Genomic DNA, 27,386 nt, shown 5'->3' with positions numbered 1-27,386 from the left:
ACATTAAAAAGTGAAAAGGAGAATCAGAAACATTCAAAGTCAACCCGGAGAGAGGGTATTAATAAGGAAGATAGCGAAGAAAGAGTTCGATAGAAACGTAAGCACCAGAATACAAAGAGTTGAAGTGAAGATAGAAAAGCATCCACTGGATTCGGTTAGACATGGTAATCTTAGCAAAAGCATTTTCAGTGACATGCTTAGAGCAGAAAGAAGAGAGGTTAGTTAAGAAGTAAAGAGAGGTAAGGAAAGAAATAAATTGACTTATTTCAAGAAATTTAGATTGTTGATTTCCAATTGAGCTCATGGCTGCATAAAAATTGAGCTCATGGCTGCATAAAAATAATTAGATAAGACTGATCCTATTAACTAGCCATTATTCCACTGGTAATTCAGAGAGAATCAGACTCTCAATTTATTGTGATTCAGGGAACCATCACATGTTATTACAGATGTTAAGTCATTTCTAGGAGTAATTCTACTAAAATGAAGTACTTTTTGTGAGGGTTGTTAATATATCCATACTGTCTGCAGATTTCATATATCTAACTTTCAGAAAAGATTGTGTCCCCTACACTAATTTGTAATATATGGCTATGAGGTAGTTTACTTAAAGTACATAGCTGATAGATCTCAGTAGCCAATGTGTAGGAATTCTAACCAAGGATTTTGAAGGATAGAGAGTATACAGATGGTACAGTTGCTACTAGAGTTAGCCCTTTTACCTTTTTTGTTGAAGAAGGTAATCATGGTGCCATCTTTTAAATGCTGCCACATTTATTCAGAGATCTAGAAGTGGTTAACAATATACATTGTAGAACGTAATGTCTATTTCATACTTGAAGATAGTAGATTTCTGCTGTCATGTCCTAAGGTATAGCTATTTTTCATGGCTCTGAGAATTGTAATGACCTCTTCAAAACTGAATCGAAGGTCATTTTGTAGTCTGGCTGTTGCTTTGTGCTTTCCAAGTTTTGTCTTTATAGTTGGTAACTGTATTAAAAAGTGTTAAATATTTTTAACCCTGCATTCTATCTTATATTAAAATGTCATAAAAGTCTGGATACAGATTCAGTATTTAGAACTGAAAAAGCTCTACTGTCCAACATGGTAACCGCTAGTCATATGCTACTCTTGGTCACTTGAAATGTGGCTAGTTAGAATAGAGATGTGCTGTATATTTTAACTGCAAAATACATACCAGATTTTTAAAAAATTAATTTAAAAAAATGTAAAATAGCTCATTAATAATTTTGATACTGATTACATGTTGAAATGGTAATATTTTTATATTTTGGGTTAAATAAAATGGTATTAAAATTAATTTCACCTTTTTTAAAATTTTAAAAATATGGTTACTGGTTTATTAATTTTCTTGGGGTATGGTAGGAACATATTGGAAGCAAAGTAGTTATTTTAGGTTGTTTTCCTTAATCCATTGCTTTGTTTGAAATGTTGTGGGGTTTTTTTGGTTGATGTTTGCCTGTTTGTTTTTAATTTTTTGATAAACAAAGTTAAAAAATTGAAAAAAAATCAGTAGAAAAATGGGAGTAAAAACTAAATGACAAATAGGGTGGGATGGGGGGATGGTTTGGGTATTCTCTTTTCACTTTTATTTTTTATTCTTATTCTGATTCTTTCTGATGTAAGGAAAATGTTCAGAAATAGATTGTGGTGATGAACGCATAACTATATGATCATACTGTGAACAGTTGATTGTATACCATGGATGACTGTATGGTTTATGAATATATTTCAATAAAACTGAATTAAAAAAAGATATGGTTACTAGGGAATTTTATGTTACATATGTGCTGTGCATTATATTTCTATTGGATTGTGCTGGTATGAAGTCTTTGTGGTCATTTTGTTACCCAGAATTTTTTTGATTTTGACATCTCACTGGTGAGCATGAACATATTTTAGTTATATTTTAATATTTAAATAATATACATTTCTGTTAAAATTCTCAGATTCAAAACAAAGGGGTGAGTTTAACTTCAAGTCTGCAAAAGAAAATCCAAAATACTAATTCTGAGTTCAAAACTGAACTTATCTTCTACCGTATAAACTGTTCCTTCTCCACTATGGTTAAGGACCGAACTAGAAACCTGAGCGTCATCCCAAACTCCCTTTACTTCCCCCCTCACACTGGTGATCTGTGGGTGTAAATGATAACTTATATTTTAAACCTTTTTGAAATCTGTCCCGTCTTCTTCACTTCCACTGCTACTGTCTTGATTGAGGCTCTCAAAACTTCTCACCTACACTATTACAGCGCTCTTAGGGCTGACCTTTTGCCTCCCTATTCTCCCTCCAAAGGGATATATGTCTCTTAGTATCCTCAGAATCTAGCTCAGAACATGACCTATAGTAAGCATTAAATGAATGTTTGTTGAATGAATGGATGAGAGAGCTGCTGCTAATAATCAAAAGTCACAGAATGAAGAAAGAAAAAAAATTTGGTCTTACCTAATGTCTGTAAGTAGAGTTGCATACACAAATTAAGTGCAGATGTAATTTGATTCTCTGGCTGAACTTATCAACGCTTTGAAAAATATTCAGCAACTTTTGCATTTGTATTTTTTAGGTCAAGTTTACTGGATATTCCTGGGAGTGGTGATACAATAAGTGTTTTATTTTGCCAAGGATTTTGATTTGCCAATATAAGTTTATGACAGTCAGTCTAGGGAATCATTGGTGCCATGAAGACAGCGCCTTGTTTTTGTCTGGAGTCCCCATGGGATTAAACTACATCTGGCAATAAGTAGAGATTCTGGTCTGGCCATCTTCAAAGGCAAATGACTGCTAGTATTTATCAGATCTATGTGGATAAGCAAATGGGAAGGGATTAAATTTTTTTGGTTTGTTTTCCTTCCATTTGTAACCGACTATAAAAGAAAAACCTACAGAAGTTAATACTGCAAATAAAGATTTTTATTTTTATGGTTTTGAAGAGGAAACCTTTTTTTTTTTCCTATGGTAGATGGATAATTGAGAATTTTAGATTAGTATCTTAACTGTATCTTTTTACAGCTAGTTTATCATGTGGGACAAAACAGCAAGTTAAAATGCTCAAAAATAATTTTCTCATTTAAGGGTTAAGAATTTAAGACATCTGTTTTAAACATTTTAATGTCTATAATTATTGAAGCATTATATATGGCCTTTTTGGGCTTTTCTTGCATATTTATTGCATGAAAAAGTATACCCAAAATTACTTTCTGAGGAGAATCTTGGACCTGTGTTATGATGGTCCACTACCTCTTCTGAATAAAGATAGGCCTGTCTTGCAGGCTAGGCTTGTATCTTCCTCTTAATGCCCTTCACATTTTTAAGAGGCTATTAATCCTGAGACTCAGTTTAGCTGCTGTTGAAGCATGCAGCTCTGCATTTAGCTAACAAAATAAAATGGCTATATTCCAGGTTCTCGTCATGGAGTGTAATCTAGAACCTACCATTCAAAGTCTCATCTAAGAGAAATATTATTTATAAAGGATTGTCTGAAGAAGATGTAGTCTCTCCATTTGTCTATACTTTAAATTTATCCAGGATTGAGTCAGTCCCTCAGAGTCACATACCTGGATTCTATCATATTGCCAAGGGAGGAATTTCTTATCTCAGGAATAGAAATAATGTTTTTTTTTTTTTTTCAGGCCATCTGGTTAGTTTTTACATTATGGTCATTTTTGACTCTTCTAAGTGTTCGTCTTTCTTTCTTTTTGCTGCCTCCTAGAAAGCGTAATGCCAAATACATGACCCACCTCTAACAAGTCTGTAGAATTCCATGGCATTATTTTTATGTGCTATCTCCTTCTTAGCCTTATTTTTGCATTAACTCACTTCTCTTATGATAAATTTATTTTGTCTTGCTTGCATTATTGTAAGCTCTGTAATTTGTTTTCTTAGCAAAGGCACATAAAATACAAACAAATAATAGAAGAAATAGGTGGGTATATCCTTTAATTACAATTATTCCCTATCCCTTCTTACTAAACTAGGATTTTTAAAAAAATAGCTCCATCTCTCTAAGTATGTTTTACCATAACTAGTTTAGCATATCTGTGTATTATGAATTCCTAGATTTTAGATTGAGTGACCTAAGGTGGAAATGTTAATTAAATGTTTGAATGTTTTGTGCTTCTAAAGAAAATAGTTGGATAAAATGTCAGCATATAGGCATATTTTAAACATTCAAAAAACCATCTCTCTGAAAAGGAGGGTAATTGTACAAGTTTGCCTAATCCTTTTGATCTTGGCACACAGCAATACAGACTTCAGCTGAGATTAAAACTATGAATTTCAAAGGAAACATGGCCTTCAGTGTGTAAAATATATAACAGCTGGTCGACTAGTCCATTTGAAACTACACAGTAACAATTGTAGACAGAATGATTCCTCTGCCAGAAGATGCACTGGGTCTTGATGGCTAAATCAAGATAGGATACTCACACTTTTGATTAGAAATGAACAGTGTGCTGCCAGCCCCAAGATCTCTCTTCAATCCAACAGTTCAAGGGCAGTTTAGAAGTACAAAATTCCTTGAGTGATTTCTCTATCTGCTTTTCAGCCTGGATACCAATGTTTTGTTGACTAAATTTCATTTTTTAAATTGTCGGATATCATTTTTATTTTTAGCATCCTACAATTTTTTTCCTATAAATTCTTGATCCTCTTTCCCACCCCCTGGCATTCATGACTTATTGTTCTTTATGTCACAGCTGCACACATACTTTTAAGCCTCATAAGTTAAACTTTTCTTTGAAAAAAGTAAAAACCTTGTTTCACATTTTTGCTATACATTTATATTAAGATAAACATTTGAGCTTCTGAAGCATTATGATTATTTTTATTCAGTAAGGGGAGACTTTAAGTTCATGTTAGTAGATTGTAGTTACACTGTCATGTTTCACCTGAAAAAAGTAATTCTAAAATAGGTTAAATTAATTCATTTTTTAAAATGTGAGGGTTGATGTAGATTTATCACTTTTGGCAAGTCCCATTTGGAAAGCATATTTGTGTTATGAATTTGTATCTTTTCAATATGAAAAAATTATTTTCTTTGAACTTTGTTTTTTGAAAATTTTGATACAACATGATAGCAAACTTTATTTTCTTTAAATTTTTTGCATAGAAGGAAATTACAGGTAAATTAAAAATTCACTAAAGTTATGCAGATTCACTGCAAATTCAGAGCCAGCATTTAAGGGGTTAATGTATCTTATTAGGGAGACAGGAAATCTGGCAACTATTGCAGAAACTAGACCTAATGGTGCACACAAACAATTTGTCAGTCTTCTTCAATGTGAATAGCTTTCCGCAAAGTGGCTGCTCTTGCTTTGTTTGAACAGGCTAAACTTTTCCTTTTTGGACTTTAAATCTTAGAAGTGAAATGTGATCCACATATTCAATCAAAATCATTTAATTCAAAGCATATTTTGATTGGAACAAAGTTGACATGGAAAGAAACTCTAGAATAAAAAAAGTTGAAAGGACTTTATATCATATATTTAGCAGGAAAATTTGAAACAGTTCTAATTAGGCTGAAAAAAACAGCTTTCTTCAACGTAAATTACAAAGGTCATATATCAATGTTAAGGAAACATTACCACTAGTGTTTGAAATCCAGCACATGCAAACATAACAGACCAGTTCATTTTAAATCTTTGTGTGTATACGCCTGTGCGCGCGCGCACACACACACACAGGAAGAAGTCTGTATTACATGTATTTAAAATGAAAAATACTTAAAATTCCAAATTCTTAATGTTATATCACTATTCTTGCAATGCAGACATTAACTCCTTTAAAACATTATCTACAGCCAAATGAATTAAGACTCTTGATTATAAGTACAATCAGAAATGTACAAAACTAATTTTTTATTCTTTTTCCCTGGGAACTTAAAAATATGATTAAATACATCCTATAACTAAATGTTTATCAAGTCAGGAACATTAGTGATTTTTTCTCTTATTTGAAACTTATTGCTGTGGCACTTTGTATCTCAGAACTGAATCATGCCTTCCAGAAGCCCAGAAATGGGTGTGGAAGTAGTGGTTTAGGTGTGCAAAAATGTGTTATTGGCTGTGCAGGCCTCTTCTCTTCTGGTTATGCGATTGTTTTTATACTTAAATTAGTAAATAGTGTTCAATAATTTTTTAACACATTTATCCCATGGATAGCTTTTATTTGGTTGCTTTTTTTAAATGGAATGGAATAAGATTTAGCAAAAATATAAATAAATGTTAGCATTAATCTAGGAATTACACATATGAGAAACACAAGTAATATACAAATAGGGTTTCCTGGAGAAGTCTTGCAGTAAATAATTACCTAATAATTTCCTTTGTTAATTGCAGTTGATTTTTCTTGATTTTACATAATTTTTATATTAAAGAAAATTTGATTGTTTGAAATTAAGAGGAAATTATAGTATTTTTAAAGGATGTATAGATTAACTAAATGCAGTATTAAAAGTAATGCCTTTTATTTAAGTATTTTTATTCTGCAAATAGCATAGAATTTCTTGGAAAAGGCAAACTATTTCTATGTAAGTTATCATATTGTTTGACTCCACTATGGAAATAATAATTTTTATATTTTTTATCAATAAATAATTCATTTCTTTAATGGATTAGTTTCAGGAAAATGTAGATTGCATTCTTTCATGAGATTTATCATTAGACATATACTCATATATGTTATAATTATTTCTGACACAGGGTTATGCAAATGAGTTTTTTATGAATAATTTACTATTATCTTTGTAATGGTATAGCTTTATTTTGTTGATGTTCTGCATGCAACCCAAACAAATGAAAGTTACTAATAAGTGTTTGTATTTGACATCTGTATAGTGTACTTTTTAGCATATCTCAAGTGTTTTAGTCTCTGCCTAATAGATCTCATTAAAAAAAACAGATATCAGCCCCAAGACAGTTTGTCAAGACTAATATGAGTCCCCCTGGATTGGATTGACAATTTGTGTGAGGCTTCATATGATAGTCTTTTCATAGTCTTGTTTGATCCTTAACAATTGGACATTAGTCACTGATTTATTTTATAATAACTCAGATGAATTGAATATTATTGTATAGTGTTGGACATTTTAGTGGATTTTCTTTCTTACAAATTTTACTCAAAGCACACATTGGATGTAAATAATGTATTCACCCTGCTAGGGGAGTACTAACAATTGATTGGTTAGGTTTGAGAGCAGCACAGGAAGAATGTTACTATCCCCTAGCTGCAAACCGTATTTAACTCCAATCTTAATGAGGACTGTCTGTCTTAAAGGCTTTGAAAAATCTCAAATGCTTAGTATTTCACTGGCTTGTTTTTAATTTTTTGTGACTAAAAAATGTGGTCTAAATAAGTATAAGGAATGTTTTTTTAAAAAAAAAAAAACCTTAATACATAAAAAAGGGATTTTATAGAATTATGAATATTTTAGTATAGATTTTATGACATGTTTTTGAATATCAGAAAGAGAGATTATAAGACATAATCCCAGGGTATTTTGTTTTGAATTATTTTCTATTTGAATTTTTTCCTCTCAATTTCCTCCTGGTTGTCCTTCCCCCCCATCCTTTAATAACACCATTTGTTTGTTATTTTATATTTTTGGGTAGGCAGTTGATTATCAAAAGGACATTCAAGTCCTGAACTGACTTTATAATGAAATTATTTCAAAACCTTTGGGAATACTTTTATATCCATAGCAGTTGTTCTTTTGGGCTCCTTTTTAAAGCTTTGATATAACACAAGAGATGCTTGAAGAATGACTAATGAGATTATCTATTTATTTGCAATTTATTTATAGCCTGTATTCATGAAAGTAATGTGTTTATCAGTCTATGGAAAAGGTGTCACCAATAATTCACCTATTACTGGTCAACTCTGTATGGATTGACTAGTTTGGCAATGTAAGGGGAAGTCTGAACCATAGTACTGTGGTTATCTCTGCATGTGCTGTCAGGGCATAATGTGACCATACAGCATCTTTCATTCTGGCACTCTTGCTTAAAATTCTGATGTACTGTCACGATGTAAAGGTTCAATCATCTAAATCTAACCAACTTTACCATTTTGGATGTGTATAAAGAAGTGATCATCATTAAAAAAATCTCACAATTCTTTTTTTTTTTTGATGACGTATAAAATTGTCCTAGTTTTTAGAGCTTTAATAATTAGAAAATTCATTTGTACTTTGTCATTTGCTGAGCCTTCTAAAATTTTATAGTCTCAAATCACAATACCATGGACACTCTGGAGACTCCTGACTGTTTTATCTTATTAAACAATTTTGAAATCATTAATTTTTAATTAGCTTGGATGCAGATTTTTTTATTGTTTCAATAGTGTGTGTGTATGAACTAAATGTTTTTTATTTAAACTACTGGCAAGAGTATTATTTACATAAATAAGTCTGGGTCCTTTCTACGAGTATACACTGTGAGTTTGCTTGCTATAGTCATGCTTTTTTTGTAGACTCAGAGATATTAGATGCTAATCTATTATAATAGATCTTTTCAGCAGTTTATAACTAAGATTTCAAACAACCAAAAAGGATGTAAGCTAGAAGATAAGTATAGGTCTTTCCCTGATTGAAAGTTCTAATTAAGTGAATTGGAGAAAATTAACTGAAATTAGCTGTCAGAAAGTCACATTTAAATGAGTGATGAGCTAGTCTGGCAGTAAACATTTAAATGATATAAATTGCCATTTAAGTGTATGGTTTAATGTTTGTCATGCATTAATGTGACATGAGACTGCAATGACAATCAAGCAGCTTGCTCTAATTTGAACATATTTAGAGCTTTTGTGTGAAGTGCACTGCACACAAATTAAGACAATTGCTGTTTTTATGTGTCACTTTAAACATGGCCCCCACCACCTCCCACCCCTCCCCCAGGCCCAAGTTAATGAAACAAACCTATCATTTTTGTATGCAACTTACATTAGTAGTTCTGGATTTTTACACTTAATCTTAGCCAAAAGGCTCAGAAGTGACAGTTCCAGGATTTTTAGATGAATTTTAAATTCATGTAGTTAAAATGGGAAGTTATTACAAGTCCTTTCTGATTTAAAATAAAATATCAAGCAGTTTTGTGCTCTTTTAGCTGTTTACTAAATTTGTAAATGTGGGCTTTACAACAGATGTCTAAAACAATAACTTGCAGAATTGAAACTCATTAAATTAAATATTTTAGGCATATTTCATTTCAGGTATACTTTAGAAAATGACAATTGTCTAGAGTTTTATTTACAGAATTATTGTTTATATTTGATAGTATGCTATATATTGTGAAGCCATGTTAAACATTATTAATTGAAGGAAATATTATATTATTTGTACTTACCCATGAATGTCTTCCTTATTCATAGGCATGCATTTTAATAAAACATGTATTTACACAGACTATACTGGTGAACTAATAGTAATGTTTTTTGTCATGAGATGGTCTATATCTCAATGTCTGCTTTTACTTAGTTAATTTTGTTTTAAAACTACAGATCTCTTCTTATAATATTGACAACTTAGCAACAAGGCACACTGCAAATATATCACTCATTTATTACCCTAAAAATACGAATTTATTTCCCTGAGATACATTATGAGATATAACTTTGTATACATTTAATTAAGCTACAGAGTTTGAGAGCTCTGTGATTTTGAATAGCATTATTTATTGGTAAACTAGTCCACAATATGAAACTTTTATGTTGTAATAATTGCAGACAATATTACATAGTATAAATGTGACTATCCTTCTAAAAAATTAAGCCTCCAGTTTTTAAACTTTCATATTCATAACTTAACTTGATTTAGCAAACATATATTTGTACCTATTGTGTTTTAACACAATGCCAGTAACCAGGAATGTAATGATGTATAGGAAGTGGATCCTGTGCCCAGCATTTCCGCTGAATGTGATTATGTTCATTCATAATTTGTTGGATACTATTATGTTAATGGTATTAAATATTTGGTATGATTTGGTATTAATACCTAAAGTAGTGAATCGGTAACTATAAATAACCCCCCCTCAAAATCTAATGTGTTAGCAATACAAACTCAATTGAAATCCACAAATAATCTTGGAACAGTTTTTGTAATTGACACTGAAATATTTTAACTCTAGAAAAAATATAAATATTTCAAGTGAATAGTAAACATTTCATGTTTTCCTCTTTTCTTTCCCACAGTAGCCTTTACTTTTATATGACCTCCTTTCTTTGAGACATAAATTGAGTCCCTGTCAGGTCCTGAATTACAAGTGAAACCAAGGCAGACCCAGTCCTGGCCTTCACAGAGCTTCCAGTCCAATGAAAGAATACTGAAATTAAAGCAGGCTATTGCAATTCAGTGTGAAAAGTGCTGGAGAGTCACTAATTATAAACAAAGGGGAATAGATTATGGTAGAAAGTAGGACTAGAGAATAGAACTTTTTTTTTTTAGTCTTTGTTCACAGTAAATTTAGTGTTCAAAAGTTACTGCTTATTCTAAATTTCTCTTTATTTTTTAAAAATACAATTTAGCATAATAATATGATCTATCCCCCTTTTCAGGCCCTGGAGAGTGAATTTGTTTCCTGCCAGCTTCATCAATGGATTGATCTCATTTTTGGCTATAAACAGCAAGGACCAGAGGCTGTCCGATCCCTCAATGTATTCTATTACCTGACCTATGAAGGAGCTGTCAATCTGAATTCAATAACTGATCCTATATTGAGAGAGGTAAGTTCTCTAACTGAGACAGAATCTTATAATCAGGTATCGTTAGACTAGAAGGTACAAGGGAGCATCTTCCCTCTCCTTTCCTTTCACTGTTAAAGAAAATGAAACCAGATGGGTGAAGTGACTTTAGCAGATTCACAGAATCAGTGACCCTGGCTGGGACTCGAATACAGAGCTTCTTGCCAACAAAATGTTTGACTCAATATAAAATGAGAGCCTTTTCAATGGAGGCAGAAGCTGGCCTAGGTGAACTTCTAAAGACTCCTCCAAGCTTTCAGTTTGATGAAAATACTCCTTCCAGGGAGCATTTTATCTTATTAGAGCAGCAATTGACATGACACAGAACATACATAAGGTTTTGTATATGAAATTGAGGTTAGTGTAACATGCAGAGGATGTTACAAAACAATGCATAATTTTATTCTTAGAAATAAAATGGCATAGACCAATTTACTTTTTTACTGTTTTGACAGTATTTGAATAGTGTTAAATTTTTTCTATTAAATGCCCCTAATTTTTCAACCAAATATAAGCATTTTTTCATGTTCCCTTGTGGTAGTTACCTATATCTCTACATAGCTGTTACATGATTGAAATTATAGTATAAATTTGAATTTATCATCTATCATTTTATATAGCATATATATTTTATATTGCTATGTTTAATCTCCACATTCTTAATTTTGAAATTCCATAGTATTCTGTAGACTTGCTATGAAAATGTACTTAATACTTATTTCTTCCATTCTGGGAAGGTATTTTTTTAAAAGAATTCTCTCTTGGTATGTCCAAGATAATATAATCAGCTATACTTTTCAACTCATTAAAGTTTATGCAACATTTACTTGAATAAGGATGGCACTCAACCTCATCTTTACACATAGCTAGTTAAAAAGTGAAACATTCGATCATCTGGTTGTTTCCCTTGCAGGACATTCAATGTGATTGGCACTTTGTCTATATTCCTCATTGACTACCTGTCCCCTTCATACATACCAATGATTTGCTGAAGAAGTTTACTGGTTTACTAGGTACTTTATAGCCTAGAAATTTCTGCATTGTTGGAAATGTTCTTTACCTACACTGTCCGATAGCACTTGAAATGTGGCTAGTGCAACTAAGGAACTGCATGTTTAATTTTGGTTAATTTAAATTTAAATAGACATGGTTAGTGGTTATTTTATTGGACAGCAGACATCTAGAAGTCTATCATGTATGTCTTTGGTGACATGTTTTTTGAAGCCAAATTCAGGGCATGTGATAAGTCATTTAGACAAAAAATGCTTGTTAAATTAACTTGGTAGAATATTTGAGATTAGGTATACTCCATTTAGGCATTAGATAATAGGCAAAATATATGTGTGAACTAAATTATATTTAGTTCTTTCACTTAAGCTAACACCTTGTAACTTCAAATAACTTTTTAACAATTATTTCTGCATGATCCTCATTTACAAAAGACTATTTAAAACTTAGAGTTGGAGGAAATTTTTTGGTTTTTTGACTTTTTTTTCTTCCCTGAACCCCCAAGTAGTTACTCTTCAACCTCTTATGTATGTATAAATGGAGAGAGAGAGAGAGAGAGAGAGGTGAAATTTTGCCATGGTGTTATGGTGGGAAGTATTAAAAAGGATTGAGAATGGAAGTGTGGTTGACAAGATTATTAAAGGGATGTGGTTGAAATGAAGAAATGTAGATCTAGGATAAATCAGGTAGATAAGGAAGGCAGAAAGGGGCTTATAATACAGGAAAATGCATTCTCTCATTAATTCATTTAATCAAAAAAATACTCATTTTGTTCAAGGTTTTAAAAATAAAGAGATCAGCAAGACAGTCAGACAAAGGCAGACAAAGTCTTCAATGGAGTACACAGAAAATAAACAATAAAGAATATAATTTCAGTTAGTGATTTGTGCTATGAAGAAAATAGCTCGGTATGGGATACAGAGTGACTTTGAGTGTAAGGCACTCTTTGGGAGATGATAATCTCTCTCTTTCTCTTCATAAACATTGTTTTTCAAAATTTTGGGATTGGGGTAAAGCTACACAAGGAGAGTCAGGGAGGCAGCCCCACTGCTCTGCTGTTGGCCAAGTGCCTGCCTATAACCCCTATGCCAGATACAGTCTCCAAGTCAAGTCTTGTCACAGGTCTCCTGCCACTTGTAAAGCCTTGTCCGTTGGTATCTCCTAATTTAATCCCCAATCTGCAGACCACACCCATTTTTCTTCAGAATCTTGTTCATCTCCAGACCATATCCATCTTTTCTTCAGAATCTTGTTCCTCTAAGGTGCTTTAAGAACACTGATAACACATTTGTTCTTCCACTTGACTTATGTTAATGCATTCTCTCTGCAACATCACAATAATGGTGCCAGGATAGATTTGTGTCTTGCTAGTATTAAAAGCAAACTCACTTCTGTCCATTAGCTCTGCTGTTACTTATTTGTGTTCATTACTATACACTTACCTCGATTTGGAACATTTATATGTTTGCACTCTCATACACAGAGGCAAGTTGCCTACATGCAAATCATTCACCTACTACTTGGAGAAAGCTCCACTCCTCTTGACAAAGTTTCTATTCTAGAGTGATTTTTTTTAAACCTCTGAATGGTTAATACATATGGCATAGTAAGTGATCATAAAAATAAAATAAATACATAAAAATAAATATAAAATGCATTAAATGATACAATGATAATGATAGGAGGAAGAATAATCAGAGAAACAGCCTGCAGCACATTAAACTTTTATGTTGTTTTTAATTTTTAGAAAACAGCTGGGTTATCAATATACAATTATATCTGCATTTACATAAATCACACATGAGAAAAAATTATTTTAAGCATGTTATGAAATATTATATTATATATATATATAGAGAGAGAGAGGTGGAATTTTGCCATGGTGGTATGGTGGAAAGTATTAAAAAGGATTGAGAATGGAAGTGTGGTTGACAAGATTGTTAAAGGGTTGTGGTTGAAATGAAGAAATGTAGATCTAGGATAAATAAGTAGATAAGGAAGGCAGAAAGGGGCTTATAATACAGGAAAATGCATTCTCATTTTTTTCAATATGTTATGACCCCCAACTCAAGGATATATAACATTCTTATCTTCAGATATTTATTGTAACAGATTTCTTTACTCCTCTTCATTTCTGTATTTCTTTGATATTATTTTTTTCCCCTTTCTCTCTGCCCTGTGCCATTTTTTAATCTACTCCATTTTCCCTAGCCTTACATGCATTCTTTTAGAGACAAGAGACAATTTTCTGCTGAATTTAGTGTGGCTTGTTCACTTTTCTTCTTTCAAATACAATCTTATCAAACCTTCCTAACACCATTTCAAAAAAACTAAAAACCATTAAAATGAGAAATTTTAAAAAGAGGGAATAATTAGGATAATTGGATTTAAAGCCTAGATATGAGCAAAATGTTTTTATTTATAAAAAATAGTATTGACAAAATACATGATGGGTTGAATATTTATTTTACAAAATATTTTTTCCTTTTATAAAGGTTTAACATAAATATTTTCCTTAAATGATTTCTCATATATCTATAATATAATTTTATTTACAGATATGGTTTCTAAAACAATGTTATATCCTTACTTATCCAGAAGTCCTAAGAGAGGGCTTACCTTTATCACTTATCCTTTTTCTTAATTTCTAACTTGATTTAAAGTTAAAGAATGTGATACAGATGATACAGATTTTTCGAAATCTTTTGTGACTTGACTGACATGGCCAATTTTCATACAAGTCCCATTTGTACTTGAAAAACAATGGGTGTTCACAATTCTTAGGTAGATGTTGCTATACATCTCAAATCAAGATGTATTTGGGTCCTTCAAATCTTTTCTATCCTTAATAATTTTTTGCTTATTTGATCTATCAATTCCTAAAAGAAGTATGTTAAAATCTTCTGTTCTAGTGGATTTGTCAGTATTTCCCTATATTTCTGTCAGTTTTTAAATTAATATATTTTGAAATTATGTTGTTACCGTGTCTTAAAAGTTTAGGGTTGTCCAGAACCCATGAATCTCGAAGACAATTGTATAAAAATGTAGCTTATGAGGGGTGACAATGGGATTGGGAAAGCCATAAGGACCACACTCCCCTTTGTCTAGTTTATAGACGGATGAGTAGAAAAATAGGGGAAGGAAACAGACAAAGGCACCCAGTGTTCTTTTTTACTTTAATTGCTCTTTTTCACTTTAATTATTGTTCTTGTTATTTTTGTGTGTGTGCTAATGAAGGTGTCAGGGATTGGTTTAGGTGATGAATGTGCAACTATGTTGTGGTACTGTGAACAATCGAATGTACGAGTTGTTTTGTATGACTGCGTGGTATGTGAATATATCTCAATAAAATGAAGATTTAAAAAAAAAGTTTAGGGTTGTTATATATTCTAGGTGAATTAAACTTTTTATCATAGTTATTTTCTTTTTCTATATGAAGGCTTAATGCCTTAAAGTTGAATCTTTCTATTGATTAGGTATTTGCATGGTATTTCTTTTTCCATCCTTTTATTTTCAACCCTTCTGTGGCTTTATGTTTTAGGTGTTTCTTTTTTAAACAACATACATCTGGATTTTGTATTTGTACTACATTCTGACAACTGTTTTCTTGTAACTGGAGAATTTAGTACATTGATATTTATTGTGATTACAGATATAGATATATTTGGAGTTTTTCTACCATATTAGTGTGTCTATGTATGTGTGTGTATGGGTGTATGTTTGTGTGTATGTGAGTGAAAGAGAGAGAGATGAGAGAGAGACAGCATGCATATTTTGTCCCGATTTTTTAGGTTTTTTTTCCTTTCTCCTTTTTGGTGTTTCTTTGAATAGACAGATTTTGGTCTAGTTTGTTTTGTTGTTTTTCTTCTTCGATTTTCTTTCTCAGTTGATTTGGAGGCCATGCACTCTATTTCTATTCTTCAATACCCATTTTAAAACAGCCCACCCCCTTTCATTTTCTCCACAGTGTCAGTACCTGATGCTTTCTTGATTGTTTCTTGTTGTCTGTATTCCCCTACTGGAACTGAGAACAAGGATCTTGTTAATCTTGCTCACTACTCTTTCTTCAGCACCTAAAGCAGTGCCTGGCACAGAAGAGGTGCTAAATAAATATTCATTGAGTGAATTAGCATGTTGAATGATGATCTAGAGGTAAACAATGACCAGTTCGGAGGAGGCTTTTTCTTTTCCCTACAGAGAAATATTAGAAGGTAGGAAATTTAGGTTTTATTCTGAGCTATCTGAAAACATTCAAGAATGTTGCACATGGTCAGGGAAAAGCTCCATTTCCAACCAAAACACTGCTGTACATAATTTGGATACATTTTCTTCCTATGGTCACACATTATAACTGGCGCAGAAAATTTGGGGTGTATTTTCTCTAGCTTTGTACATTTTGAACTCTATTCTGTGATTTTTTTTTCTTTTTTCCATACATTAAAAAAAAATATTCTTCCCTTGGTAACAAACCTTTAATAAAATTTTAAATACAAGTTAAAAAACTTTGACTTTTAATAGAATCTACCTATAAAATAAATGACTGGAATTATAAAATCTAAAGTAAGTCTTAAGGGAAAATGTTAATATGAGAATTATGTAATACATGGGGAATGTAACTGTGAATTTATGTAGAGCCTTCCCATGTGCATATGTATATATAATATTGATACAGTATATAATATATATCAGATAAAGCATATGTTTTACATAAATTAGTTACTGTTTTGTGTATAATTTTTTTTATTTTGTCTTTGTATTCCTCTTTGTCATAGTAGTCCCTTGGAATACTTACGTCTACTTCATTATATAAATACATTACTAAAAGGAATTAGTTAAGGTAAATTATATTTACTTGTTGATTTCTGTTAAATAATTAGAAATATATTCAATTTAAAATTAAAAGAGAATACAGCTATTTAAGTCATACTTTCTTGGAAAACAGTGATTTTCTGGCAAATTATAATTATTTGTAAAGATAATACTACAATTCTCCTCTTCCTCATTCCTTTTAGAACAAAACTTGGTATTTTTTTCTAAAATTTTGGTTTGATAACTCTGAAGCATGTTAGAATGTCCAGGCATTTACTCACACAATTTTTACTTTTCTGTCTTCACAAACTCAGCCTTGCTAGCTAATAATAGCAGTGGAGATGGAATATAATGTGTTATTTATGTTTTATTTTTAAAAAATTTCTACAGTGATCATATATTACTTTAGTTATCGGAGAAAGCAAAACAAAACCAGCCTCAAGACAGAGAGGATTAAGTGGACTGAGAGATTACGGTGGCTAAAGATAAAGGCAGGCATCTTAATCTATTTTATTGAGTGATAAGAAAATTAAAGTGAAACCAGTCATCTATTGTTTGCTTTATAGTACATTGCAGAAATTTCAGAATTTCTTCTTTCTGTTACACTGTCTTTAACAATAATCTCAAAACACAATACTATACTGCAGTAGTAAAATGCCTTTGTTAAATGAATACTGTCAGTTATGGTTATCTGTGCTAAAATTATGGAATGCCTTTATGGAAAACTGAAATGTAGCTGCTAAACTCAGTGTTACTTATTTCAGTTGACCAAAAGGTCCATTGGAATTAGGCCTTTGGAGAGAAGGAATTGGAGATTGACGCTCTAAGAATGCTCATCTCTTAACTCAAAATAAAATCTAATAATATTGTAATAGAGTTACTATTTTTGATGCTTAAGTATTTTGCTAAAATCTAACCATATGGTATTAGTACTAGTAACTTTTTAAATTTATACATAAAACCAATTATGGAATTGGAATTGCCAGAAGGTAACAACTGATTAGATGTGGGGAAAATGGAGGGAGAAGAGTTGGAGATGTTTGGGATGAATCTTTGACTGAATAAACGGTGATGAATTTCACTTGCAGAATTTATAGTGAGCAAGTTTTGGAACGATAGTAATAAGTTCAGTTATGGACATAGTGAGTTTTAGGCCCTTGTAGGACATGAAAGAATAGGACACGAAGGTATTGGCGTTCACTTGGCACTCCGAGATTTGTATTTCAAGTAAAGTAAAGCACTGGTTGAATATCTAGACTTTGGGGTCATCATCAGTGTTTTGATGGAAGTAGATGAACTCTGTCTTTGGGAATAGTTAAAATAAAAAGAAAATTAAAGATAGGCCCTTAGGATATACAATGAGAAAAAAGAAGAATGGGTGCAAAAAGCCATGAGAGATATGCCTGGAAGCGGTAGGGAACAACTAAGGTAAGACTGTTCCAAAAAGAATGAGAGTATTGGATTAGTTTAGGAGGTTACTGGTCATTTTAGCAAGAAAAATTTAGTGGAAGTATGAGGGGGTGGAGACCATATTGCAGTATAAGAGAATGAGTGGGACGTGAAGAAATATTTAGTGACTGTAGATTTTATAATTATTTATATTAGTTATTGTACTATACTATACTGTAATTGCCTGAGAAACCAAAGAACAAGATTTAATAGAACTAAATTAAAGGTAAAGTGAAAGAAATTTAAAATGAATTAAATATATTTGTTTGGAATGAAGATTACATAAATATAAAAAGTGAAACTACAGAACTTAGAAGAAAATTGGGGGAAATAGTTTTAAAATCTTAGAATGGGGAAAGCCTTTGTTAGGCTGACATCAAAACCAAAAATCATTAAGGAAATTGATATATTTGGCTAAATGAAAATTGAAGTTTATGTACATCTCAAAAACAAAAGACCAGAATAATTTACAAAAAGATGAAATACACATCACATGTGAAAAATAATACATCTTCACTAGTAATCCATGAAATTCAATTTAAAACAAGGAAGCATTTTTGCCTATTAAAGTAACCAAGATTAAAAATAATGGCAATTCCTAATGTTGGTGAGGGTATGGAAAAAGTGTCATATATTTGATAATGCTGAAATATTATAATAATCTCTGTCAATTTTTAAAACAATCATGTAGTATTTACTTAGACTTTAAACAGAGTAAATGCCTATGCAAAACGTATGCAAAAAGTATGTTCAATTATATAGCTGTTCATAACAGAAAAAAAAAAAAGGAAGAATAGCATACATGTCCAACAATAGAGAACTGGTTAAATAAATGTTGGTAAAGCCTTACAGTGGAATAGTATACATCATCAAAAATATTTCTATCAATCTATAAGTATTGTTATGGAAATATGTTTTAACATATTAAAGTGAAAAATCATGTTATGAATCATAAAAAAATAAAAATTTTATAGGTACATGCAGAGGAAAAGTCTGATATTACAAGCACCAAAATTTTTTTGATCATCTCTTTTTAGAGAGATCTTGAAATTCTTTCATTTGCCACCTTTCTATATTCTGAAGATTGTTTCTCTTTAAAGTCAGTAGGAAAAAAAAATATCCTACAGTGCTCTCTTTTGAGGGTTAAAATAGTCTCTGTTTGAACATCTGAACAAGTGATATATGTTAGTATGAGACTAAGGATTACTGACTTCATTTTTGATTGTTCAGAGGTCTTTCAGATATCACTTACTGATTTCTGACAATGTTCTCAACATTCATTGTTGCCAGAGTAGTGACTGTGCCTAATGGCCTTCATGTAACTTTGTTAGGGACAAAGGAAAACAGAATTTCTTAACTTTAATCTCACTCAGAAACAAAATCAGCTCCAATCTCTTAATTTGTTTTTTATTTAACCAATGATTTTTTTCATACTTTTTAGCAATTGGATTTTATTTCTTCATTTTCCCCATCCATCATATTTGAGGACCAAAAAGATCACTTCTACTTTAGGTGAAATATCTTAGATATATCATGGTTAATTGTGGTACTTATGATTATTGTCTAAAAGCAAGAAGGCTTTTGTTTTAAGATTAGTGGACTCTTGAACCTTGGGTTCACTATTTGGCTGTGTGTATGTATATGTTAAATAACTAGTTATACATAGGGCTTTAAAATCACAAAAGTATAAAGTAAAAGAATGGAAGACCTCTTTCCCCAAATGTGGACTTTATTAACCTAACAGGAGAGTCATGTGCTATACCAGTTCCTATTTGATGTAGTTCATATATGCAGAAAAAAAGCCTCTGTCACAGAATTCATCACCTAGTAGCCTTTTACTAATGCTTGAAATCCCACCATTAGAGATAATTTATTTGGTTACAAATCTCTTTTTTTTTTTTTTATAAACAGTCCTTTCCAGCCATTCAGTTGCCTGTGAAAAGGATTTGATAATGGGTTTTGATAAAAGGGAAAGTACAAAAAAAAAAGGAAAGTACAGAGACAGCACAGATTCTGAAGCAACCACTGTGTCGGGGGTGAAGGAGGGTCCTGTGGTGTGCCTGGAGGTTGGGAGAAGGGCTTCAAAGGCTGAAAGATACACTGCAGGTAGATGTTGCCTAGGAACATTAATAGTGAACAATCTTGTCTATGCTTTTACATTTTGCACATTGCTACAAATTCCACATTTTCTCTGGAAGTGCCATTCTCTCCTCTACTTTTCAAGCAAATACAGTGTGAGTTCAGGAATTAATGAAAGTTATTAATTCCCTATAATCAAATTGTGCTGTATTTACTTATCTTAATGGCGAAAAGGGGAGAGCCATGATATCGATCAGTTTAATGAATTATATACAGTGGGTCTCATAACATGAAAATAAAATTTTTCTTAAGCTATGTTTAGTGTCATTGGTTGGTTTTCTCTCTTCCAAATTTATCCTTCCAAATGCTGTTTTAGCAACACATAATCACTCTGGGAAGGTCTGTTTTCCAAAAGAAGCAGCAGCAGTGTTAAGTTTACATGACCCCAGTTTCATGACAGCAGTAGCAAATCAGATATCTTATCCAAGGAAAAGCATTTTTGGCTTAGAATTCAATCACTCTCATGGTGGGAGTCAACAGCTTATTTCAGCTCTAACACTGCTGCAGAACACTGGCTGCAGTGAATCTTTCAGAAAGTATAAACACAATTGGTATTTATAGCATTGTTAACATTTGTTAAATAGTTGGGGGAGTTGTCTCTAAGCCTGTTTTAAGCAGGTGGGGCATGAATCTTTGTTGTGACTGTGGTGGACTTTAAGAGTAGACAACATGATTACAATGGTTGTAGCAGTGTATTAAATGAGAAGCATTGAATACAATAGTTAAGATTTCATGCATCCACAATTCAAAGTGTTGTAGAAATAATCCTGAAGCATCTCTGGCCAGAAGTATGTTACACAGATGGCATATTTGACACAGTGCAGGGCAGGAACTGTACAATGAAAAGCCAAATAAACCATAAGGATTAGTCAAGATTTAATTGAAAATCTACATTTAAAAATAGCATACAATTATGCCATACTTTTTTGTGTATCAAAACCACAATTGTCAGACAGAGTTTCTCTTAGTCAACTGAATAAGCATCAAAGTTGTCAGTGAATCTAATCTTTATATTTTGCTGGTTATTATGCTTATTGCAGACCTATTAGTTAAATAAGTGTAGTTAAATTATATGCCCAAGGGCATAAAGCCAAGTATTCATGTTTTTACGATTTTTTTCTACCAACTACCTAAGGAATAATGAGCCATTCTGTTAAGCTGATGGCTTTTGCCAAGAAACCTTCCTTCCTTCAAGCACCATCTTCATTTTAAATTGGAAGGGTGAAGAGTAGCCTCAAATCAAGTGACAAATATTTGTTCTCTAAATTTTAAACTAAATTTCAGCCTCTAGAATGGCTAAAATGAAAAAAAAAAAATTGCATAGACTTGAAACACCTATAAAATTGTTTGAAAGTATGACAGATTTCTAAATGTTCAGAATAGCAACTTTGTTTTATTTCTAACAAAGATGAGGAAGTTTACTTAGAATAAATTACTGCTTTTAGTTTTCATTATTGGTGAAAGAAGCATTATTGTCTTATTTCTCTCCAAAGATTGTGTGTGTATGTGTCTGCATATTTTGTCTTTCAGGGCTATAAGTTCCTGAAGTCAAGGATCATGTCATCTAATCATCTAATCCTTCACTGTTCCTCATTTCAATGTTCTTTCACAGTGCTTTCTCAAAAATATTTTTGAGAAAATAGGCTAATTCTTACCAAATGAAGGATTGACCAAATGATTGCTTCTTTCCATGACACAGTTTAAACCGTTTGTCTAGTTCTGAGAAATAATTTAACCTTCTGAATGCAGAAAATTAACTCTACTGTTTTATTTTCTTCTTTAAGAACTTTTCACTATGTCTTCACTATATTTAGTTCTTAACATTGACAACCTCTTTGAAGCAACATTCCACTTATTTTTCTAGGCTGCTGCGTTATCTACTCATTTCCAGTAGCCAGAGATGGAGGTGTTTTGAATGAGCACATCAGTGTTCTAGACAGAGATACTGTTTGAAATTATCCATGAACACAGTGCCTCTGAACATTATTGAGTGACGTTTGTTTCTGTTGGTTGTGTCTGCTCTGACTAGCTGGTTTCTTTCAGATTGGCAGCTGGGATTATACTGCAGTAGATGGACAGCTACAAGAACTGGAGATTGTAGTAAGGCTGTACTGTGTCTCCATTTAATATGCCTGGAATGTAAGGGCTCAATTACAAGGCACTAATGGGAAAATCATGCATATTTTCACAAATTATAATGATTTCATGTTTTCCCTTCCATAACAACATTTGAGTAGATAATATTAGTAAAAAATTTCCCCTCCCCTGATTTCTTATCACTACATTCTTATTTTTTAATGTTTTACTTTATTTAGCAAGCTGCTAATTCTTTTTCCTATTTATGTACTCCATACTTTCTAGATACTTGATGAATTTGGTGGTTTACTTAAACAATTTTATACCTTCCTAATTATTTAATTAATATTAAATGTTAGCAAAATATTGTGGAAACTAGTGGTCCCTTGGAAGTCAGATAGGAATAAATTAGGAAATAAGCTGAAAATAACAAAATTAACTTTGTAGCCAGTTAAATTTGGATTAAAAATTTTTGGCCAACTTGACAACTGGGGTTGTTTTTAGATGGTTAAAAAAATATTTCTGGGTACTATGTTAATAGAAGAGTTAAACTTCATAGAGTTATATCAAATGTTTGCAGTTTTTTTTAGGTTTTCATATTTTTTTACTTTCAGATGTTTTCAAAATCTAGGTCTCTTTTTTATTATTCTTTTTTCAAAAGTAATATATGCTTGTGGTCACATGTCAAACAGTACAAAAGTGAGGAAAATATGAATTTTTATTCTTCCAGTATTCTCTTCCTTCTCCCACCAAGATAATCAACGATAATAGTTTGGTACATATCCTTTCAGATTTTACCCATATGTATTCATGCATTTGTATGGGTGTGCTCATATAACACATAAAAATGTATGTGCTCATGTAACAATTATAAGTGTATGGATAGATACACATGTATGTTTTAAGTATATGATTATATGAATATAGTTTTACATATGTGAGATCATACACTATATACTTAGATGATCAGGAATTTTTCTTTTGTCAAAATATCACAGACTAGTTTACATGTCAAATATATTCAGCTCAACTCACTCATTTTAATGGCTGCATAATATTCCATTAAGACAGTTTATTAGTTTTCTATTGACGGCCTATTAGCTTCTCCCCCCAATATTTACCATTAAAAAGGATAATGTAATAATCGTCTTTGTACATAAACTTTTTTGCATTTATCTGTTTCTGTTCTTAGGAAAATTGGGTAGACGCAGAATTGATAGCTCAATGTTTACTTGAAGACAAAAATTGGACTCTTGTCTATATTCCTGGATATTTTGGTTCACATTTGATTTCTCAAAATTAAAAAAAATAGTTAAATCATTCCAAGTCTAAATTTACATATAATTACTTATTTCAATTTAATTTATTACTTCACCATCTTCCTCTTTTATGTGAAGTATTTTGTATGTTTTGCTGATTAAATGTCCTGTGAGCTGTATTTTGAACACAAATATATCCATTACATTTTTTCCTGAAAGCCTGTTTATCTTGTACATTTATACTTGACAAAATTTGAATTCTATTTTTTTTTTTTTATTTCTAGGGCTTTTGAACATTTACATTTCAATTTTAAAAGATTAGATTTAAATAATTTGAGTTGGGTTCATTATGCTGTTTTTTAAAGTTTGTGAATTTATTGTTCTGACTACTAAACAGTAACTCTGTATTTCTTTCCTTAGGCTAAGAGGAAATGTGTTTCCAAATTATGTCTAAATGGTGCTTTGCCGATTTTTTTTTTATCCAAACAGGATCATATGTGTTACATAGATCAAATTCTCTTTTGGAAACTTCATCCCATTTTTATCAAGTACACTTACTTATGGGTCTTCTTTTGGCCTTAGTAATTAATATTAGGAGTTTTGTCCTTTAGGAATTAAGTACAAACTTAAGCATATAATGGTCAGGTAATCCTTTGATTAGAGTGTTTTGTTTTATTTTGTTTTGTTTTTTTGCTTGCTGATATCATAACTAAACTTTAACAGTGGTCTCAAAAGGTAATGAAGCTAGTCAAGTAGGTAGTCACTAAGCTCTGAGTGAAAATCTGTCAAATATCTGACAAGTTGTTCTGTAACTTGCAGAACAAATGTGTGAAGAGGAAAGCTGGCACAAGTAATGATATGATATATAACAGAAATCATTGGATGGTCCCTTGTTAAATATTGAAGAGTTAAGTAATTTTAAAATCCAAAATATGAAGTCTTGTTGACAACATCTCTTGGTAAGGAAGGTAGACAAGAATCTTAAGCCAGCCTTCTAGAACTTAATTTTGTTAATGTCAGAAAATGTCAATATATTGATAAATGGCATGTTTTTCTTAATTTTTTTCTATTGCCCAACACCAATTGTATAGTGCTTTCAAATATAAATACGTGAGGAATAAAATGCAATTTCAGAGTTGTGCACTTAATAAAAGCAATATACATATGTTTTTACAGTAATTGCATCCATATGTTTAAGTTTTTTCTCTACCCATCCCCCATCTTAATAGAAAATTTTACAACACTTATTCTTGGTTACTAAGTGTTTCACTGAGTACCTTGTTTCCTCAGTTAGATTAAAAAGCCTAGAGACTAAATAGTCTTTAAATTGAAGCCAAGTACTGCATTGTCACTAAGCCAAATCTACTTTATTTTATTTACTTTACTTTTATTATATTTCTTCTCTTTGTTTCTTTCTTCCTTTCTTTCTATCTAATGCAGTCTGTATGTGTGTGTGTCTGTTTGTATTGCATCTCTTTCTTTATATCTAACTATAAAATCATCCGTGTATGTAATAGTTGGCACAAAAAACAATAGAATACACAGCTTGTTGAAAATCTCTTCATAATATTTCCATTTAGAAATCTATTAATAAATTCTCTAGGTAATATTTGAAATGCTGTTTATGAAATATAAATATATGGTTTTACTGGAAGGTCACTAAGTATTTGCATAGTCTTTTTTATTATAATGTATTTCAACATCTGGAATGCTGCCTGCTGAATTCAGGTTTTATTATAGAAAGTAGTAACAGGCTATTTACAAAAATAATTGAAAATTGATGAATAAGAATTTAAATAATAAAGCAAGATTTTTAGTAGAAATGTTTAAGAGAATGTTTTATTCAATATAGGCTGCTCTTTAATAGTAGTATGCATCTCTTAGCTACATCCCTGCTGTATGAAGTTGATTTGGATGGCCCCATTCAATAAATATCTATTGAGTACCTACAATGTGCCAAGCCTCAGAAGCACAGAATTATTTGGCAGTCTCTGATCTCAAGGAAACTTAGTATAATTGATAAGGCAGAAAAATTACACCAGTAATTAGAATATTAGGAAAGTAAGTAGCAGAGATCTATGCCCAGTGCTTCAGGAGCAAAGGGGAAGTACAGCAACAGTCTGAATGAGGTCAAGAAAGATCTCCCAGAGGACAGAGATGCCTGAGCCAAGTCTTCAAGAATGAGAAGGAAGCAACTTGACAGAAAAAAAAAGGAATAGAAAAACTAGGAAAAGAAAATAATTTATACAAAGGACTAAAGGTGTAAGGCATTATGGCACATTACAGCTTACATTAAAGAGTATGAAAGGGACAGTGGCAGGGAATAAGGCTGGAAACATAGGGAGGAGTTAGAGTACTCTTATTATTATGAGTAGCTGGTGAAATTTAGAGTGCTTACTTAACCCCAGCTGGGTACTATGTTAAGTCATATATATATGTTGTAATAAAAATATCAAAAACTTTCTTCCTTCTTGGTGCCAAGAACTGTTGTAAGTATTGTTTTTTTATCTCATTTAATCCTCACACCAACCCAAAAATACTATTATTATTGTCATTTTTTGATGAGAAGACCAGGGCACAAATGGTAAAGTAACTTGTCCAAAGTCACTCAGCTAATATGTGATAGAGCTAAAATGTAAACCCCTGCACTCTGATTCCAGTGTTTGCCTGCTTACCACTCTGTGGTGGTGCTACCCATGATAAGGAATTTGGATGGAAGGATTTCAACTAGAGAAATTACACAATCAAATTCGCAACTATAGAGTTGAAGATCACCTTGCAAATCAGGTTGTGTGCAAGCCTCAGAAGGATTGGCAGCCAGCCAATGATTATATTTTTGGTCATTGCAGGGAATTTTTATTCTCAATGAAGACTTATTTTAAAGGTAAAAAAATAGATCACTTAAAGATAGGAACACTCTTATTTTTTGGTGAATCTGCCCAGCATATTGCCTAAGCTGATTCTCTAATATAAACTAAAATCAGATATGTTACTAGTTGACTGATAGACACATGGCAGACCATTATACTATTCCATAATAAAATATGTGAAGTAACAAACTAATTTTTAAAAGAGATAATCTGGAATCAAAACTCTCTCAGTGAAGGAGAGTTCATTAGAAATAATTTAGGTATTTGGTAGAATTCATTAGGCCACCCTATTACCAACCCACATTTCTTATACCTGTATTTTCCCTGTGGTTGCAAACCTCTATGATGCTCTTAGTTTTCTATTGCTCCATACAGAGAGATGAAGGGAAAAGTGAACACAGGTGCAAAACAAAATCACTTAAGGTGCTTTTTTCAAATCATGCATATTGCCCCAAAGAATTCTCACCTGGCCCTTAAGAATCACTGCTATAGTGAGCCACTAGAATTTTGTCATGTCCCTTAGGTGTGTTGGGATAAAAAAAATGAGAATTACTGCCTTCAGTGGCATCTTCCAAAGCATCCCTGAAGAATTCTTTTGGTCTCTTTATAACAACAGATACCAGCCTCCATTCATCATTCTTCCCATCCATTTTGCCCTCATATTAACAACTATGCTCATCCCTCCAGCTGGGTTAACTTGCTGCATAATGAGCATTCGGTAAAAAATTTTACTGTATGAATGCTAAGTTCAAGGTGCTGTCCTATCTGCTGCACAACAAGATATATGGCATTCTTACCCTGAAACTATAGTATCATTGTAGAGACTGACTAGTACTCTATTTAAAGTTAAATAATAGTACAAGAAAGCCAGAATCGAGTGTGTAATCAGCAGTATGAACAGGCTATAAGATTTGGGGAATATTAGACCATCAAAGTAAAACTCAAGCACAATTTTCTACACAGGAGTAGGACTTAGAAAATTGAGACTAAGGGTGTCCATTCAAGGAGGAGCAGTAGC

General features: G+C 32.0%; 1 protein-coding gene across 3 annotated transcripts in view; it reads left to right on the top strand.

Annotated features, from left to right (window-relative positions):
* LRBA (LPS responsive beige-like anchor protein) overlaps nt 1-27,386 on the top strand; it is a 1,009,660-nt gene that overhangs the window by 917,224 nt on the left and 65,050 nt on the right. For all 3 annotated transcript variants that reach the window (XM_037830797.1, XM_037830798.1, XM_037830799.1), the window contains one exon: nt 10,573-10,740. In XM_037830797.1, coding sequence (XP_037686725.1) covers nt 10,573-10,740 — 168 coding nt within the window. The remainder of the gene's footprint in view (nt 1-10,572; nt 10,741-27,386) is intronic.

This window comes from Choloepus didactylus, chromosome 3, assembly GCF_015220235.1.
Source record: "Choloepus didactylus isolate mChoDid1 chromosome 3, mChoDid1.pri, whole genome shotgun sequence".
NCBI classification, from domain to species: Eukaryota; Metazoa; Chordata; class Mammalia; order Pilosa; family Megalonychidae; genus Choloepus; species Choloepus didactylus.
The sequence above is the reverse complement of the archived record's forward strand: the minus strand, read 5'-3'. Positions and strand labels throughout refer to the sequence as shown.